Raw genomic sequence first — 18,062 nt, forward strand, 5'->3', positions numbered from 1 at the left:
AAGTCCATAGGAGGCTAAGCAGCTTTAGGCTCCTCTCCATCTGACAGAGTCCTCAAGGGAATATCAGTAGGAGGGGGAACAGCAACTTCCTCATCTACAGGAACCTTGTCCGATAAAAGCTGAGTCTCAAGCAAGGGAGAGACCTACCGTGGTGGCAATGCTTTACAAGCAGAGTCCACACTCACTGGTGCATTAGTAGCGGACCAGAACGCAACGTCATGTAACTGCTTGACAGTCTGTGAACTGTCAACAACTGAACTGTCAACCACAACAGGTGCGTGAGGACGCACAGCGTCCACTCGAGACTGCTTTGACAGCCTAGACTGAGCAGTCAAAACAACTCTAGAATGCGGAGGTTGACGCACAGCGTCAAAACAAGTCAACTCCGATTGTTAGTGAACGTCTTGAACGTCAACAGGAGCATCAGCAAGTGGCCTAACGTCCAAATGCGGCTGAAAAACCACACGAGACCGCATCGAGTGTGGTTCTAAACAACCTGACTGACGTGACTAAGCTATGCCAACGTCAACAGAAAGCACAAAGGAACGTTAGGTTGGCTGAAAGCCAGGACATCGATGAGATAAACGGCTAGACTCAACGGACTAATCGGCAGAATAGTCTTCCATAAGGGAGGCAAGCATATACTGCATGTCTTGCCATACAACCCATTAAGGATCAACGGAAATGGTTGTGGTAAGAGACGAGGGTAACGTCTGTGACCGCAACACTTTGCCAACAAAAAAAAAAAAGACTCTCGGAGTCTGTGTTACGCTTTTGTTAGGCGGCGAGCAGTTATCCGATGACTGCATAGGGTCAGAGCTGTCCTAATGGTTGTAACCAGGACGCTGGACCTGTCCTGAAAGGACTGACTTTCGCTTAAGGGCTTCGAAACCTTGTGACAGGTTTCTAATGCGAAAAGCCTTCGGATGACGAGGAGAAACAACGTCTCTCTCGTCTTATGGTAGGGGAGATCTTGGTAAGATACACCCGATACCATAGAGGGAAAACGTCTGTTCGTTGATCAAGGCCTCTCGAACCCATAAGTCGTTTGACATTACTTCTCCCCTGGGCTTGGGAGCATGCAAGAGGTCCCGGACTAGGTGAACGACAGGCACGAACAGACGAACCCTCGGACGCAACACTGTAACACTTTGCGCATATCACTTTATCACTTCGATTTTCTGTTTTGCACTTATTTCACTGAAATCGAAACTTTTACTGATTTCTACCTGAAACACGCAATTCTACCCTTCATTAAAAGGTAGTAATTGCGAAATCAGTCGTATAATGCAAGCTCATTAATACCAGCAAAAAACAAAAAACATATTTTAAGATAAAAAATCAGTGGCTGGGAAAGAGAATAAACACTAGTTCATATAACTACGTTTTCAATCTCTCACCGCACATAGCCTGGGGACGAGAATAAAAAAACTAAAAACGTTTTATCCTTCCTCCCCGTACAGCGACTAGGGACGAGAGTAACTCGAGAACAACGTTACCCGCTTGAACGGAACGTTTCTCTCCTCTCTCTCCCTCCGTCTCTATCTCTCTCTCTCTTTCTCTCTTGATTTCGCACCTAAGAGAAGAGCCCAATTATATTTCGTCAAAAAAACATGTTATTTGACTAAAGGAAAAAACTGCAAGGTTTTTCAAATAAAAAGTTCCTTTAAAATAGAATTTAAAACATTTAAGCTAAGAAAGAATGAACAAAACGTCAGAATCGATTTACTCTTACTGCAAAGTGAAACCGTGATACACTCTCTCTCTATCGTAACGATAGAGCGTATGTTGAACGTCCTGAACGTCAACAACTGCGTAGCATAAATAAACTAAACGTTAGTTCATCTTTGAAAACAGTACGAAGACTATCAAAGAAATTCTTTCATAAAATATTACATTTAAAAAGTTTTAAATCCTTAGCTCTTTAAAAGCTAATTACGATATAAAGGGCTCAACGTTGATTAACTTCGGTTTCCAAGTTAGGACCGCCTACTCTCAGGAAAGGTCTATATAAACAAAACATGTTTATAATAAATGGAAAGTTAATCGAAGAGGCCTAATGAAGGCGGAGAGATATAAAATATATAGAGGAAAATCTATAACGTGATAAGATAATTACTAAAAGCCTAAACACACTTCCGTCTAAGGGAAGGGTCGGCCATTTAAAAGTGAAAGAAAGTCCATACTCTCTTTGTCACCATAATTAAATCTATCCAAAACGAGTTCAAGATTTAAGATGAAGATAAAACACCTGCATAGCGAAAGCTCAAAACTAGAATAAAGTACTTCACCAATTAGTTGTGAAAAAACTCCAGTTTAGCAACAGCGAGTAAGTACGTCTTGTCGATAGCTCGACAGAGAGAAAATTGAGTCTTTGTTTACATTGAGTACTGGGTATCTGGACGACAGATGGCGCTGTTGGGCACACCCGCAACCTGTGTAGCGATCGCTGGCGAGTTTTTACCGTAGAGTTGTCTGTCGGGCAACAGAGTTGCAGCTAATAATCACCGGCTAAGTTAAATATTGAAAAACTCCAGTTACACAAGCTCTTTATGTCATAATCTACCTTAACAAAAGAATTGATAAAAATTACAGGGTACTTGTATGTAGGAAGAGTTATAACGACAAGGTAAGCATAATAAGATAGACAGATACACTAAATAACATATGGACAAAAGGTATCGAAGAGTATGCTTTCCCTCGACTGTCCATGGGGATCTAATTAACACTGAACTTTTGTGTACCTATGAAACCAGCATTATTAGTATGTAGTAACAAACTGGAAAGGAGAATACCACAAATCCTTGAAAAATCAGTACCTTACGATCCTCGTCCAAAGCCAATTTTTCCTTTACTTGTACGTTTGGATCTGATAATTTGAATCTGTACTTATCAAATGTGGCATCTTTGGTTGGTGTTGCTGTATAGCGCAAGGTGAATGACCTGGTCTCTATTTGATTAAGGAAAGTAACTTCAGATGTGATGATCGGCCCTGAAATAAAATACAGTATAATTAACTAAAATAATCCCGCCCACTAAAATACTAGGAGGTAGTGGGGCTTCATTCAAGTATTCATTAGGAGACAATAGAACTATATTAAGAACAAGGGATTTTTTTAAACAAAAACAGCTAGAAGAATTGATATTCAGATTCTTACTCATTCGTATTGATAAGGTGACAATGTCACTGTCAACATTATAGGCTGTAGTGTGAATCTCAAAGTTATACAGCTCTCCTGGCCTTAGATCTTCAATTAGGACTGTCAACTTTCGCTCAATGCCTTCAGTAGCCTGTGTGCCGGGTACTTCCTTGGATTTCTAAAGGGCAAATAAAAGAGATGATAACTAAACCTAAAGTACACCAAATACCCACGTCTCTTTTATGTTATACAATCAAACAAAATCAAATGCTTTCAAATTCTAAAAATCCATTTTCAATAAAGTTAAATATTGTAAAATCAAACACTTTTAAATTTTGAAAATGCATTTTCAATCTAGTTAATATACTTTATAAAAATTATAGGAAGGCAAGTACATTATAATATACAATCAGTACAAACAATTGACAAATACCTTTTTATCTGGAGTTCCCACATTCCACCAGATGAAAGTGTAATGATCAATTCTACCCTCTGGTCGTGGCCACTCAAATGTAATATTTTTAGAATCTTGCAGAGGAACAATATCTTTGACTGGGTTTGGAGCTGGAAATAGTTCAAAGTCATCTTGAATTTTAGTTCTAAATGGTGATGCAAATGTTAAAATGAAGAAAATAATTAAAATAATATTTGCAGAATAAAAAATCTAAAAATCTAAAATTTAACACAAAAACATTGATAATTGATTTAGATCATAAATAATACTGTATAGCTAACTTGAAAATTGTGTAAGGTTACCAAATACTTACGAACAGTCTCTTCTACTTCCTCAGGCGTGAAGCTCTCTACACGATGAGAAACTGACCTAACTTGAATGATATAATGTTCTCCTGCATCTAAGTTCTCCACAACAGCACTAGTTGTATTGATTGCAGGTAATCTTTGCCAGTCTTTAGCCTCCAATGTTTTATACCTAGTACAGTAAAATGTTATTTTGATAATAAAATAAATTTTTGAATATACTTACCCGGTGATTATAATATCTGCAACTCTGTTGCTCGACAGAAAACTCTAAGGTAAAACTCGCCAGCGATCGCTACACAGGTTGCGGGTGTGCCCAACAGCGCCATCTGTCGTCCAGATACCCAGTACTCAATGTAAACAAAGACTCAATTTTCTCCTCGTTCCACTGCGTCTCTATTGGGGAGGAAGGGAGGGTCCTTTAATTTATAATCACCGGGTAAGTATATTCAAAAATTTATTTTATTATCAAAATAACATTTTTCAATATTTAACTTAGCCGGTGATTATAATACTGTAGCTGATTCACACCCAGGGGGGTGGGTAGAGACCAGCAATATATGTTTACATTATTATGAGCTAAGAGTTTTTATTTCATTTTAGAAGTTATCAAAATAACAAAAACAAAATAAATAGGTACCTGGTAAGGAAGTCGACTTGAACAATTACTCTGCCTTTTTAAGTACGTCTTCCTTACGGAGCCTCGCGATCCTCTTAGGATGCTGAGCGACCCCTAGGATCTGAAGTATCAAGGGTTGCAACCCATACAACAGGACCTCATCAAAACCCCTAATCTAGGCGCTCTCAAGAAATGACTTTGACCACCCGCCAAATCAACCAGGATGCGAAAGGCTTCTTAGCCTTCCGGACAACCCAAAAAAATACAATAAAAACATTTCAAGAGAAAGATTAAAAGGGTATGGAATTAGGGAATTGTAGTGGTTGAGCCCTCACCCACTACTGCACTCGCTGCTACGAATGGTCCCAGTGTGTAGCAGTCCTCGTAAAGAGACTGGATATCCTTAAGATAAAAAGACGCGAACACTGACTTGCTTCTCCAATAGGTTGCGTCCATTATACTTCGCAGAGATCTATTTTGTTTAAAGGCCACGGAAGTTGCGACAGCTCTAACTTCATGTGTCCTTACCTTCAGCAAAGCTTGGTCTTCCTCACTCAGATGGGAATGAGCCTCTCATATTAACAGTCTGATAAAATAGGATAAAGCATTCTTTGACATAGGCAAAGATGGTTTCTTAACTGAACACCATAAAGCTTCAGACAGGCCTCGTAAAGGTTTAGTTCGTTTTAAATAGAACTTAAGAGCTCTCACAGGGCATAAGACTCTTTCTAGTTCATTGCCAACCATATTAGATAAGCTTGGAATATCGAACGATTTCGGCCAAGGTCGAGAAGGCAGCTCGTTTTTGGCTAGAAAACCAAGTTGTAGTGAACATGTAGCCTTTTCTGATGAAAATCCGATGTTCTTGCTGAAGGCATGAATCTCACTGACTCTTTTAGCTGTGGCTAAGCATACCAGGAAAAGAGTTTTTAAGGTGAGATCTTTCAGGGAGGCTGATTGTAGCGGCTCGAACCTGTCTGACATGAGGAATCTTAGTACCACGTCTAAATTCCAACCAGGTGTAACCAAACGACGCTCCTTCGTGGTCTCAAAAGACTTAAGGAGGTCCTGTAGATCTTTATTGTTGGAAAGATCTAAGCCTCTGTGACGGAAGACTGATGCCAACATGCTTCTGTAACCCTTGATAGTGGGAGCTGAAAGTGATCGTTCTTTCCTCAGGTATAAGAGGAAGTCAGCTATTTGAGTTACAGAGGTACTGGTCGAGGATACTGATACTGACTTGCACCAGTTCCGGAAGACTTCCCACTTCGATTGGTAGACTCTAAGGGTGGATGTTCTCCTTGCTCTAGCAATCGCCCTGGCTGCCTCCTTCGAAAAGCCTCTAGCTCTCGAGAGTCTTTCGATAGTCTGAAGGCAGTCAGACGAAGAGCGTGGAGGCTTTGGTGTACCTTCTTTACGTGTGGCTGACGTAGAAGGTCCACCCTTAGAGGAAGAGTTCTGGGAACGTCTACTAGCCATCGAAGTACCTCGGTGAACCATTCTCTCGCGGGCCAGAGGGGACCAACTAGCGTCAACCTTGTCCCTTCGTGAGAGGCGAACTTCTGCAGTACCTTGTTGACAATCTTGAACGGTGGGAATGCATATAGATCTAGATGAGACCAATCTAGGAGAAAGGCATCTATATGAACTGCTGCTGGGTCCGGGATTGGTGAGCAATATAATGGGAGCCTCTTGGTCATCGAGGTTGCAAAGAGATCTATGGTTGGCTGGCCCCAAGTGGCCCAAAGTCTCTTGCATACATCCTTGTGGAGGGTCCATTCTGTTGGAATTACTTGTCCCTTCCAACTGAGACAATCTGCCATGACATTCAAGTTGCCTTGGATGAACCTCGTTACTAGCGATATGTTTAGACCTTTTGACCAGGTGAGCAGGTCCCTTGCTATCTCGTACAACGTCAGTGAGTGGGTCCCTCCTTGCTTGGAGATGTACGCCAAAGCCGTGGTGTTGTCCGAGTTCACCTCCACCACTTTGCCTTGAAGGAGAGACCTGAAGCTTTTCAAGGCCAGATGTACTGCCAGTAGCTCCTTGCAGTTGATATGCATTGTCCTTTGACTCGAGTTCCATATTCCCGAGCATTCCCGACCGTCTAATGTCGCGCCCCAGCCTACGTCCGATGCGTCCGAGAAGAGAACGTGGTTGGGAGTCTGAACAGCCAGGGGCAGACCCTCTCTGAGGCTGATACTGTCCTTCCACCACGTCAGGCAAGACTTTATCTTCTCGGAAATGGGGATCGAGACCGCTTCTAGCGTCTTGTCCTTTTTCCAGTGAAATGCTAGGTGATATTGAAGAGGACGGAGGTGTAGTCTTCCTAATGACACAAACTGTTCCAGGGATGATAGCGTCCCTATCAGACTCATCCACTTCCTGACTGAACATCGTTCCTTCTTCAGCATGTTCTGGATGCATAACTGGGCTTGGCTTGTTCTGGGGGCCGACGGAAAAGCCCGAAAAGCTAGACTGTGAATCTCCATCCCTAAATACACAATAGTTTGGGATGGGACCACTTGAGACTTTTCCATATTGACAAGGAGACCCAATTCCTTGGTCAGATCTAGAGTCCACTTTAGATCCTTCAGACAGCGACGACTGGAAGAAGCTCTGAGAAGCCAGTCGTCCAAATAGAGGGAGGCTCGGATGTCCGCTAAATGAAGGAATTTGGCTACATTCCTCATCAGCCTCGTAAACACAAGAGGAGCTGTGCTTAGGCCAAAGCACAGGGCTTGAAACTGGTAGACAACCTTTTCGAAAACGAATCTCAGAAAAGGTTGGGAGTCCGGGTGGATGGGGACGTGGAAGTAGGCGTCCCTTAGGTCTAAAGAGACCATCCAGTCTTCCCTTCTGACCGCTGCTACAACCGACTTTGTGGTCTCCATGGAGAACGTCTGCTTTGTGACAAAGACATTCAGCGCACTGACGTCTAGCACCGGCCTCCACCCTCCTGTCTTCTTTGACACCAAGAAGAGGCGGTTGTAGAATCCCGGGGTTTGATGGTCCAAGACTTTGACTACCGCTCCCTTCTCTAGTAAGAGAGACACTTCCTGTTTCAATGCTCGTCTCTTGTCTTCCTCTCTGTACCTGGGAGAGAGATCGATGGGAGACGTTGCTAGAGGGGGTTTTCGTACAAACGGGATCTTGTACCCCTCTCTGAGCAACTTCACAGATTGTGCATCTGCGCCTCTCTTTTCCCAGGTCTGCCAGAAGTTCTTGAGTCTGGCTCCCACTGCTGTCTGAAGAAGCTGGCAGTCAGACTCTGCCCTTAAAGGACTTGGTTCCTTTCTTCTTTCCTCGTTTCCCTTCGGCACGAGCACCTCCTCTGCTGGAGGCTCTGCCACGAAAGGGCGGAATGAAACGGGACGCTGGAGTGTCCATCCTTGGTCTAGCTGACAAGGTAGGCAAAGGGGTGGCTTTGCGAGCTGAGGACGCAACAAGATCGTGAGTATCCTTCTGTATCAAAGAAGCGGCAATTTCCTTAATCAGGTCTTCTGGAAAAAGGCACTTGGAAAGCGGAGCAAACAGAAGTTTGGATCTCTGGCATGGTGTAACTCCAGCTGAAAGGAATGAGCATAGGTTTTCACGCTTCTTAAGGACTCCGGACACAAATGATGCAGCAAGCTCATTAGACCCATCACGTACGGCCTTGTCCATGCAGGACATAATGAGCAAGGAAGTCTCCTTTTCTGTCGGAGAGATCTTTCTGCTTAGAGCTCCTAGACACCAGTCTAAGAAGTTAAAAACTTCGAAGGCTCTAAAGATACCTTTCAGCAGGTGGTCCAGGTCCGAAGATGACCAACATATCTTTGAGCGTCTCATGGCAAGGCGGCGGGGAGAGTCTACTAGGCTTGAGAAGTCGCCCTGGGCAGAGGCAAGAACTCCCAAGCCGAGAACTTCTCCCGTGGCATACCAGACGCTCGATCTAGAAGAGAGTCTAGCAGGGGGAAACGTAAAAGCTGTCTTCCCTAAACTCTTCTTGGACTGCAGCCATTCTCCTATCACACGCAAAGCTCTCTTGGACGAGCGTGCGAGGACGAGTCTAGTAAAGGCAGGAGTGGATGACGGCATGCCTAACACAAACTCTGACGGAGGAGAACGCGGAGCCACAGAAACAAACTGGTCCGGAAACATCTCTTTGAACAGGGCCAAAACTTTCCTAAAGTCCAAAGAGGGTTGCGTAGACTTAGGCTCGTCCAGTTCTGAATGCGGTTCATCTACGTGTGCAGCAACATCATCATCAGAAAGTCCCTCATCCGATAACTGATGAGGGAACGGCAACGGAGTGGGTAACGGCTGGTAAGCTGAGTCCGGTCGCACGAGTGCATGCGTGACTGAGCCGGACGCAACGTCTTGGAACTGTTGCCCAGTCTGTGAGCTGGCAACAACCATAGCAGCGCGGGGACGCACAGCGTCTACTCCAGACTGTCTGGACTGATGTGGGTGAGCAGTGGCAACCACACTGGGTTGCGGAGGTTGACGCACCACGTCAAAACAAAACAACTCTGACGGTTGTTGAACCTCACAAACGTCAACGGAGACCTCCGTGCGTCGCTGAACGTCAACATGCGGCTGGCAGATCACACTGGAACGCATGGGTGGCGGAACTCTCTCAACTGGTGTGCGTGAGAAGGTTACCTCAGCGTCCACCGGACGCACAACCGATCGTGTGGGCGGTTGTAGGCAAGGAGCTGCACTAGCTGGTGCGGCAGCAACCTTCTCCGCACGAAAGTCCTGCATAAGAGACGTTAGCTGAGACTGCATGTCTTGCAGTAGAGACCACTTAGGGTCTACAGGAGCAGGTGCGGCGACAGACGGTGTAACTGTCTGAAGCGGTACCGCTTTGCCTCTCTTAGGAGGAGAGCAGTCATCGGATGACTGCAGCGAGTCCGAACTGACCCAGTGGCTACAACTGGGTCGTTGGACTTGTGCGGAAGGGACCGACTTGCGCTTTAACGGTCGTGAGACCTTGGTCCAGGGTTTCTTGCGAGAAACACCTTCCAAAGACGAGGTATATATGGGCTCTCTCGTCTTAGTTAGGCAGGGGCGATCTTGGGTAGATACGCCCGATACCACGGAGGGAACGTCTGTTCGCTGATTAAAGCCTCTCGAACCCATTTGTCGTACGACATTGCTTCTCCCCTGGACTTGGGAGCTTGCAAGAGGTCCCGGACTAGGAGGACGACAGGCACGAACAGACGAACCCTCAAGCGCAACACTATCCACAACACTATCACTCACTTTAACACTTCCCACTGCACTTTTGCACTTCAGCTCCTTCACATCCGCCATAAGTTGATTACGGTCACTAGCAAGGGACTCAACTCTCTCACCCAGAGCTTGGATGGCACGCATCATATCAGCCATCGAAGGTTCCTGAGTGCCAGGAGGGGGATTAGGAGCAACCACTACAGGGGAAGGAATAGGTTGTGGGGCATGAGGAGAGGAAATATCGATAGAACGAGAGGAACTTCTCCTAACTCTATCTCTCTCTAGCCTACGTGTATACTTTTGGAATTCGATAAAATCGAATTCCGAAAGCCCAACGCACTCCTCACACCGATCTTCCAATTGACAGGTTTTATCCCGACAATTGGAACAAACAGTGTGAGGGTCGATAGAATCCTTCGGAAGACGCCTTGAACAGTCCCTAGCATTGCACTTCCTAAATTTTGGGACTTGTGAAGGGTCAGCCATTTTGAATTGGTCAAAGGGGAATTCAAAAAACTATCAAAAAGTCATCAACAAAGAATCCGTTACCAAAAAGAGTTCAAGGATTTGTGAAGAGAAACCTTGCACAGCGAAAGCTCAAAACTAGAATAATGTACTTCACCAATTAGTTGTGAAAAAACTCCAGTTTAGCAACAGCGAGTAAGTACGTCTTGTCGTTAGCACGACAGAGAGAAAATTGAGTCTTTGTTTACATTGAGTACTGGGTATCTGGACGACAGATGGCGCTGTTGGGCACACCCGCAACCTGTGTAGCGATCGCTGGCGAGTTTTACCTTAGAGTTTTCTGTCGAGCAACAGAGTTGCAGCTATTATAATCACCGGCTAAGTTAAATATTGAAAAATACACAATTTAGTAATAGCATATAAGAAGGTAACGGTTTGTTCCATAATTTATTTGACATAGATGAATTTGGTAAAAGGGCTCTTGCCTCAATGTGAAAAGATGAATAAAATTATTTATGCCCACACCTGAAATGTTTTCATCTTTGGTATACTAGCAGTACCTTACAAGAAATAATAAGCATGAGTTAACTCAAAACAAATGCGAGACGACTTTCACATTCACGCTGAAGTATGGTGAAAGTTTTTTTAATTCCCCGAGACTTCTTTTTGGTACATTTTCATGTGACTTGTGTGTGACAAAATGACTTGCAGTTTCAACTATTAACAAATGCAACCAAATTAAAGTCCATTATTCACCTCAATAAAATAAAGCAGAACTGTTTTATTTAGGAGAATGAAATTCTTCATAATAATTCCAAAGTTATACTTTACCTTCAAATGGGAAGGACTCCTTTTGCAATATCTGTTTTTTTGTAGTGTAAATGGAAGAGAAACTGGACAAAAGTAAATGTACTTCTGATGTGCAAATGTTAATGATTTATCAAGGTAATAACTTTGAATAATCTAGGGAGTGACTTAAAATACTGAATATTTACTCTTACCTGACAATGTAGTGAGTGAAGAGAGACTCAATAGGAGTCTGCCATGCAACTGACACAGTTGTATTTATCATCTCTGTTATGGTGAGACTACGAACTGGATTTGGAACTGGAGATACAAGAGATTCATTTAGTTAAATCATTACAAAAATATACACTAAATCACTTTTCTCATTAATATACTACTGATACTAACTAAAGACATGGTTGTACGGTGTGTAATTTTTATTTTAATGCAACACCTTTCTCTTAACAATTAATTCAAAATACATATACTAGTCCTAAAGAAAACAGCTACAAATAAAAAAAATCTAAAACTTTTATGACAATCATATTACAGTAGCATAGAGCTGTTTACATCTGGTTACACAAGATGTGAGAAATCTACAGCATATATGTCAGGGACATTACTGCAGACAGGACTGCACTGTACTTACAGACAGCTTGGAAATAGACATGAGGCTCACTCCACAGGCCATGAGAGATTGCATAGACCTTGATCTCATACCCAGCACCAGGAAATAGGTCTGTCAGGAGGACGTGAGCATCGACTGTCTGACGTGTGACAGACTTGGCTGAAAATGGAAAGTGAAAGTCACATAACAAAAATCTTATGGAATTGTTTCATGAACCATTGAATACAGCATTGGTATTAGGCTATATACTCCTATGGTGTTGCTTAACAATATATTCAATATTGCCATTATTTAGTCTTACATTGCAACTTTGTTATTCTGAATGTTGTTATTTAGTTCTGTATTGGTTAATGAAATACAGTATTGGATATTATCACTATTGGTTTCTAATGTTGTTTTACTAAGAACTGAGTATTGTTACCAATATGTCAGAGGCAGATCAAATGTACTGTAGAGAACATTCTTATGAAAGGGTAAATAGAGATTTTTGTAAGGTAAGGTAAGAGGGTGGTATGCCTGTAATATGGTGGAGTTCCAAAGGTGGTAAAGTTATAAAACTGAAACATTTATAGGATATATTATGTAAGAGTACTGATAATTCTATATAGCCTCTTGTAAAAGAGCCCAGCAATGCCAAATAAATTTAAAGCAAAAAAAGTGACTACTGCAATCATTTGAGGCTTTTCAGCAACCCAAGTTGAGAATTATATTACGAGAATTGAATGAATTTGGACTACAATGACAAGGAAAATGCTGTACAATTAAAAGAACTTAAAGATTAATAAAGACTATGAAATATTTTAAAATACTATAGAATAAGACAAAAATTATAATTGAAAAAAAAAGAATCGTTTTCCAAAATTATTTCAGAAATCCAAGGTGAATAAAAATTACCAAAAAAGTGTAGCAAACTTATAAAAGATGAAAATGAATAATTGAAATACCTGTATTAAATTTGTTTAGTCAGCCATTACATTCCCATATCTTTGTCACTTTATTTGTGCATATGATACCTAGTTGTCATATATCACTGAATTGACATATCCTACCTGTGTTTTTAATAGCCATGCCTCTGTCGTTTAATATTCATACCTGTGTCATTTAAGAGGCATGTCTACATTCAATTATCAACCATGTATTGTCATACATATGTTTCTTAGCTCATACATATTTGATCACATTCTCTAACCTGCATCACTTGACTACTGTAAAGTATTATATACATTATACATCATTCCCTTCTTAAACACTATCATTTAACTTTCGTACCAGTATCACTAAATGATACACCTGTACCATTTAATTCATATACATGCATATTTCCATGCAGTACACGTATCAAACACTTTGCATACCTGTGTCATTTCTAGTGTAAACAACAGCATATTTTTCCTGCCGAGAGGTGACATCACTCTTCCAAGATATGTTGAGCCCTCGAGGGATAGGCTGCAGCTCCTCAATGATGGGTGATGCTGGCTCTATTGACAGATGAGGAGGAGATAAAACAAACAAGGATTAAACGCCATGACATGACCATCATTATCTTTATCATCATTACTAGCTAGCTATAACCCTCATTGGAAAAATAGAATGTTAAAAGCCCATGGGCTCCAACAGGGAAAAATAACCCAGAGGGAAAAAGAAATAAAAAAATGAATAAACTACAAGAGAAGTAATGAACGACTTATATAAAATATTTGAAGGACAGTGACAACATTAAGATAGATATTTCACATAAAAACTATAAAAAGAGACTTGTGTCAGCCTGTTGAACATACAAGCATTCACTGCAAGTTTAAATTAACAACATTGAAACTATGTTAAATACTACCCAGTGAAGGAAAAAATAACTGAAACTTGAAATCCTTATTTAAAAGCTGCAGTAAAATCTTAAAACCTTTGAGGTAATAGTAGGAAGCCATTGAAATATCAAATCGACACTTACTGGTGGCAATATAGGTGATGTTCGGGTCACTTTCAACACCATTGGAAATGGCTGACACAGACAAAGAATAATTCCTGCCGGGGTAAAGTTCGTTCACATCTACTTTTTCAGTGACGACTTTAGTTCTCGAGTCTCCGTTGAAGGTTTCAACTTCTTGGTACAGGATCTGTAAAACAAATCAGAATATTACAATATTCTTAGTATGTTAAAGCATCATGAGAGTACATTCAATATCAATATTTCCTTTTTCAAGACTCTCAGGACAGTGTAAGGTAAAAAGTAAAGATGTCTGGTTTCAGTTCTATTTTCATCAGAATAGATGTTCAGCAGAACGTCAGCTGCGCAAGCCTAACCACCCACTGTGGTGCCCAACCACAGCAGTAGCCTCCCTAGTAAACACCTTAAACTCACGGTCCAGGGCTTGGATCGATCTGCTGCCAAGTGAAAGCTAGGCGAATGTGTTACAACTGCACTAGCCTTCTATATTTATAGAATTCTTGTAAATAATCATAATATCCCTTCTAAAGACGTTGTGATAATTTGCAAGGATAAGCTTACACAGTCTGCTTCTTATATGTAATCCGGCATAAAGCACATTTTAGGATAAAGTCAAGTACCTTAGGACGAAATTATCAAAATACAAAAGATAAATAGCTTTACAAATTTTCTTTATCAAGACCATTTATTACAAACCTAGCTGCAACCCTAAAACATAACGACACCAACAAGGATTCCAATAATCGGTTCACCAAAGCACAACCTTACTTGCATTATAGGATTTATCATTGTGATTAGATATATTTTTGGAGAGAAAAGTTTTATCGATCTATTTTGAGACAATGAGAATTTCTCAGTTTTTAGGATTTTAACTTTTCTTTTTAAGAAACATAATGGGGATTATAAATAACATTTAAATTTCTATTTATCACAGATTTCTACCTTAACTTATTAATTTTATCCAATATATTTAATATATTTTATTCCATTCATTTATTTAACATTAATTTAAAGAAAAATTTCTGTGAGAGTCGATTTTGACTCACTGGACTGCTTAATCTTATTTTAATAAATAAAATAGAATAAAATAAAAATAAACTGGGACAAGTAAACAAGATGGCCAATGACAACCCCGGTGTCGCAATGGAAAAGGATTGATCAACTTATTAGGTTTCGTGAAATACACAATACAGATTACCTCATTCCCGTATGAACTTCTTAACTTTTAAGTTTATGGATTATGTTCTTTGTCCTGTTTAATTTACTTTATTGTTAATCTTAATTTGTCCTTTGATTTTCACTTCCATTTCATAACTTATCCTTCATTTCTCGGTTGTAGGATAGCATTCTTGTCCATCCTTCTACGGTTGCAGCTGAACTTTTGCCAACAACAATAACAACAAACAGCTAAGCAATCAAAGAAAACGGTTAGTGAATGACATGAAAGATTGAACAAAGAATTTGAAAATGTTTTTATAGAAATGTCCTTTTCCTCTCTGACCTTGTAATGATCCTGCGTGGAGATTTCATTATCCTTCCACGTCAGGGTGACCTCTCGTGTCTCCTCGCTCTCAATCGCCTGAAGGTCTGTGACGGGTAAAGGTCCTGAAAGAAAAGAGGCCAATTCAAACAAATGCAAAAAGAGCAAAATCAGAAATGATGCGCAAAGCTTAATAAGAAGCAATAAAAAGGGAAAATAGGGAAAACTGAAATTACCTGTGTATCTATGGTGGCTTACAGTCAAGGTAAAGGAGGGGCATGGTACTAATGAAGTCATTCCAGACTATATATATATATATATATATATATATATATATATATATATATATATATATATATATATATATATATATATATATATATATATATGTGTGTGTGTGTGTGTGTGTGTGTTCTTTTTGCTTTTGTCCCGATGATAGTAGCGCAACCCTATAATCGTGCTAATGTCAGAATAAAATCTCAAATGCAGTTTTTTTTTCTTATTGTTTAAACATTTTTATGTGGTTTTACGGGGAGACGCTCTATGGGACGAGTCTTCGCGTTTACCTATATCAAAGGTTCACTAGTGAGTAGCAATTGAAGAAAAAAGGCTTGAGCTGTAGAGAATATGGGCAGTCAGGCACCATGGCATTCTTATGATTCTTGTAACACTTGTACAGTACAATAGCTGCCCTTATACCGGCACTCCCCGTAAGATGATTCGTCAAGCACTCCAAGAAATGCTGATCCTACTTTATGAAATTGTGGAAATTTCCTTCAACGGAAGATTCCACGTTCAAATAACGTTACACTTCCTCCAGGTTAAATATGCCTGTAAATGTAAGAGCGTCATACATTTGATTCTGTCTAGCGAGCAGGGACTGGGACATCTAACCAGGCATCTCAATATGTGAGAACAACGAACTTCAAATAAAAATAAGTAGGCCTACAAGAGGAATGAACCACATTCTTTAGTAATTACAAATATAGTGAAAAATAATCTGTAATAAATTAACATTAGTAAGGATTCGAATGTTTAAAAAAGATTATTGGGAAATGTCTAAAAAATGAACTGAAACCTCAAGAACATTTCAGGATACTTAAAAATATTTGACTTACATTAACATTTAGGTTGGCCTAATATAAAAAATGGATTAATGCACTGCGAAAAGGGATCTTTTAAGGAAAAAACCAACCCAAAATATATCCCGCTTACATATCTTAGTGCAACCTACCTCTCTCTCTCTCTCTCTCTCTCTCTCTCTCTCTCTCTCTCTCTCTCTCTCTCTCTCTCTCTCTCTCTCTCTCTTTATAAACAGAGCATAAAAGCTGAAAAGAAAGCAAAACCTAACAGTAAAGAGAAATTTCAAATACAGAAACAAAGAGACTGTACTACAGCTGTACACATCACTAGTAAGACCCCATCTAGAATACAGAGTCCAATTATGGGCTCCAAATATTAAGAAGGATATAGATTGACTGGAAGCAATGCAAGCTAGGGTCACCAAACTAGTTCCAACACTAAGACACACTGGGTATAGACAGAGAGGGGAACGTTTGAACTTATTTGATCTACGAACTCGACAAATAAGGGGATAGTTAATAGAGGCATTCAAAATTCTTAAAGGAATAACAAATGTAGATATCAACAATCTATTCACGCTTAGCACAAATCAGTCCAGAGGTAACGGATACAATCTGGAATTGAAAAAGATATAACACCACTCAATGTGGCAATTTCTTTACATACACAATAGCAAATAATTGGAATAGACTTCCAGCGGATGTAGTAAACAGTAACACGGTAAACGAGTTCATGAATAAGTTAGACAAGATCATACAAACTTTCTGAATGCTCAAACAAAATCGCTCTACCAAAGAGCTAATGGAGTCTCCAAGGATGGACTAAAAAGTCTTTGAGACATCCAAAATTCTTGTAACACTCTCTCTCTCTCTCTCTCTCTCTCTCTCTCTCTCTCTCTCTCTCTCTCTCTCTCTCTCTCTCTCTCTCTCTCTCTCTTAACGACCATGACGCTAGTTAACACCCGCCAATTACTCATCGAGACTCCTCCAAAAGCAAACTGCTTCGACATCTCAAAATTATTTGTCTCCAGCCATTTCCTGAAAATCTCATTTAACCCAGAAGCACGTTAATACACATTTTATTTTTAATTACGTCAAAATAAACAAACAACTCCATAAATGTCAATATCTGCGAGATTTTGAATGTGAACGCAATAGAAAAAACCCAACGAATTTGCTTACTTTTTACGTTAATTTTTGCTTTAGGCCTACCAACTCACCGACTCATAAATGGAGTATTGCTTAAAATAAAGCTCATATGGCCAAGTAGGTCTACATCAGATATTCTTAAAATTTGAATTCTAATCATGCTAGTTAAAAAAAAGCTTGTAAATGAGTACTGTCTCTAACTGGTATGAAGTTGGTTGTTAAGGAATCTATTTTTTAATTCAAAATATAAAAAACACCAGTAATAATGAAACAAATGAATCGCAAGCAGAATTGGGAGTAGTAATTGATAGAAGACTATAACTAAAAACATATTCTTTTAAATAATTTATAGAAGACAATACACAGCAACATAATTTTCAAAAATTTTCCCATATAATAAAGGCATCGTGTCTGGCTATATACTGTATATCAATAAATAATATATATTTCTTTCCTATCACGCTCAGCGGCAGGGGGAGAGGGAGCACTTATACCCTGGTGAAAGGGGGTACCTCGAGAGGTACACTCTGAAACCACAATCTCCCAAAAGTTCCCCAAACTGCCGAGTTGTAGTTAAGATAGGGGGATGGGATGGGAAGAGTTGAATCTCTGTGTGTGTGCATATCTTTCTAAATATCTATAGTCAATTCTTTTTAGCGAGGCAGATTTGCACCGACTCGCAGGGGTGCCCTTTTAGCTTGGAAACGTTTCCTGCTCGCTGACTGGTTGGCCAAGATAATTCTAACCAATCAGGTAGCAGGAAACTTTTTCCGAGCTAAAAGGACACCGCTG

The 18,062-nt window shown here is 40.4% G+C and overlaps 1 protein-coding gene across 2 annotated transcripts in view; it reads right to left on the bottom strand.

The window, feature by feature from the left end:
• The window catches only part of LOC137624362 (tyrosine-protein phosphatase 10D-like), a 303,867-nt gene that overhangs the window by 87,921 nt on the left and 197,884 nt on the right, over nt 1-18,062 (bottom strand). For both annotated transcript variants that reach the window (XM_068355068.1, XM_068355067.1), the window contains exons 8-16: nt 15,061-15,164; nt 13,563-13,728; nt 12,973-13,095; nt 11,639-11,776; nt 11,205-11,310; nt 3,908-4,071; nt 3,574-3,704; nt 3,159-3,318; nt 2,820-2,992 (exon numbers count right to left, since the gene is read on the bottom strand). In XM_068355068.1, coding sequence (XP_068211169.1) covers nt 2,820-2,992; nt 3,159-3,318; nt 3,574-3,704; nt 3,908-4,071; nt 11,205-11,310; nt 11,639-11,776; nt 12,973-13,095; nt 13,563-13,728; nt 15,061-15,164 — 1,265 coding nt within the window. The remainder of the gene's footprint in view (nt 1-2,819; nt 2,993-3,158; nt 3,319-3,573; nt 3,705-3,907; nt 4,072-11,204; nt 11,311-11,638; nt 11,777-12,972; nt 13,096-13,562; nt 13,729-15,060; nt 15,165-18,062) is intronic.

This window comes from Palaemon carinicauda, chromosome 31 (assembly GCF_036898095.1).
Source record: "Palaemon carinicauda isolate YSFRI2023 chromosome 31, ASM3689809v2, whole genome shotgun sequence".
NCBI lineage: Eukaryota > Metazoa > Arthropoda > Malacostraca > Decapoda > Palaemonidae > Palaemon > Palaemon carinicauda.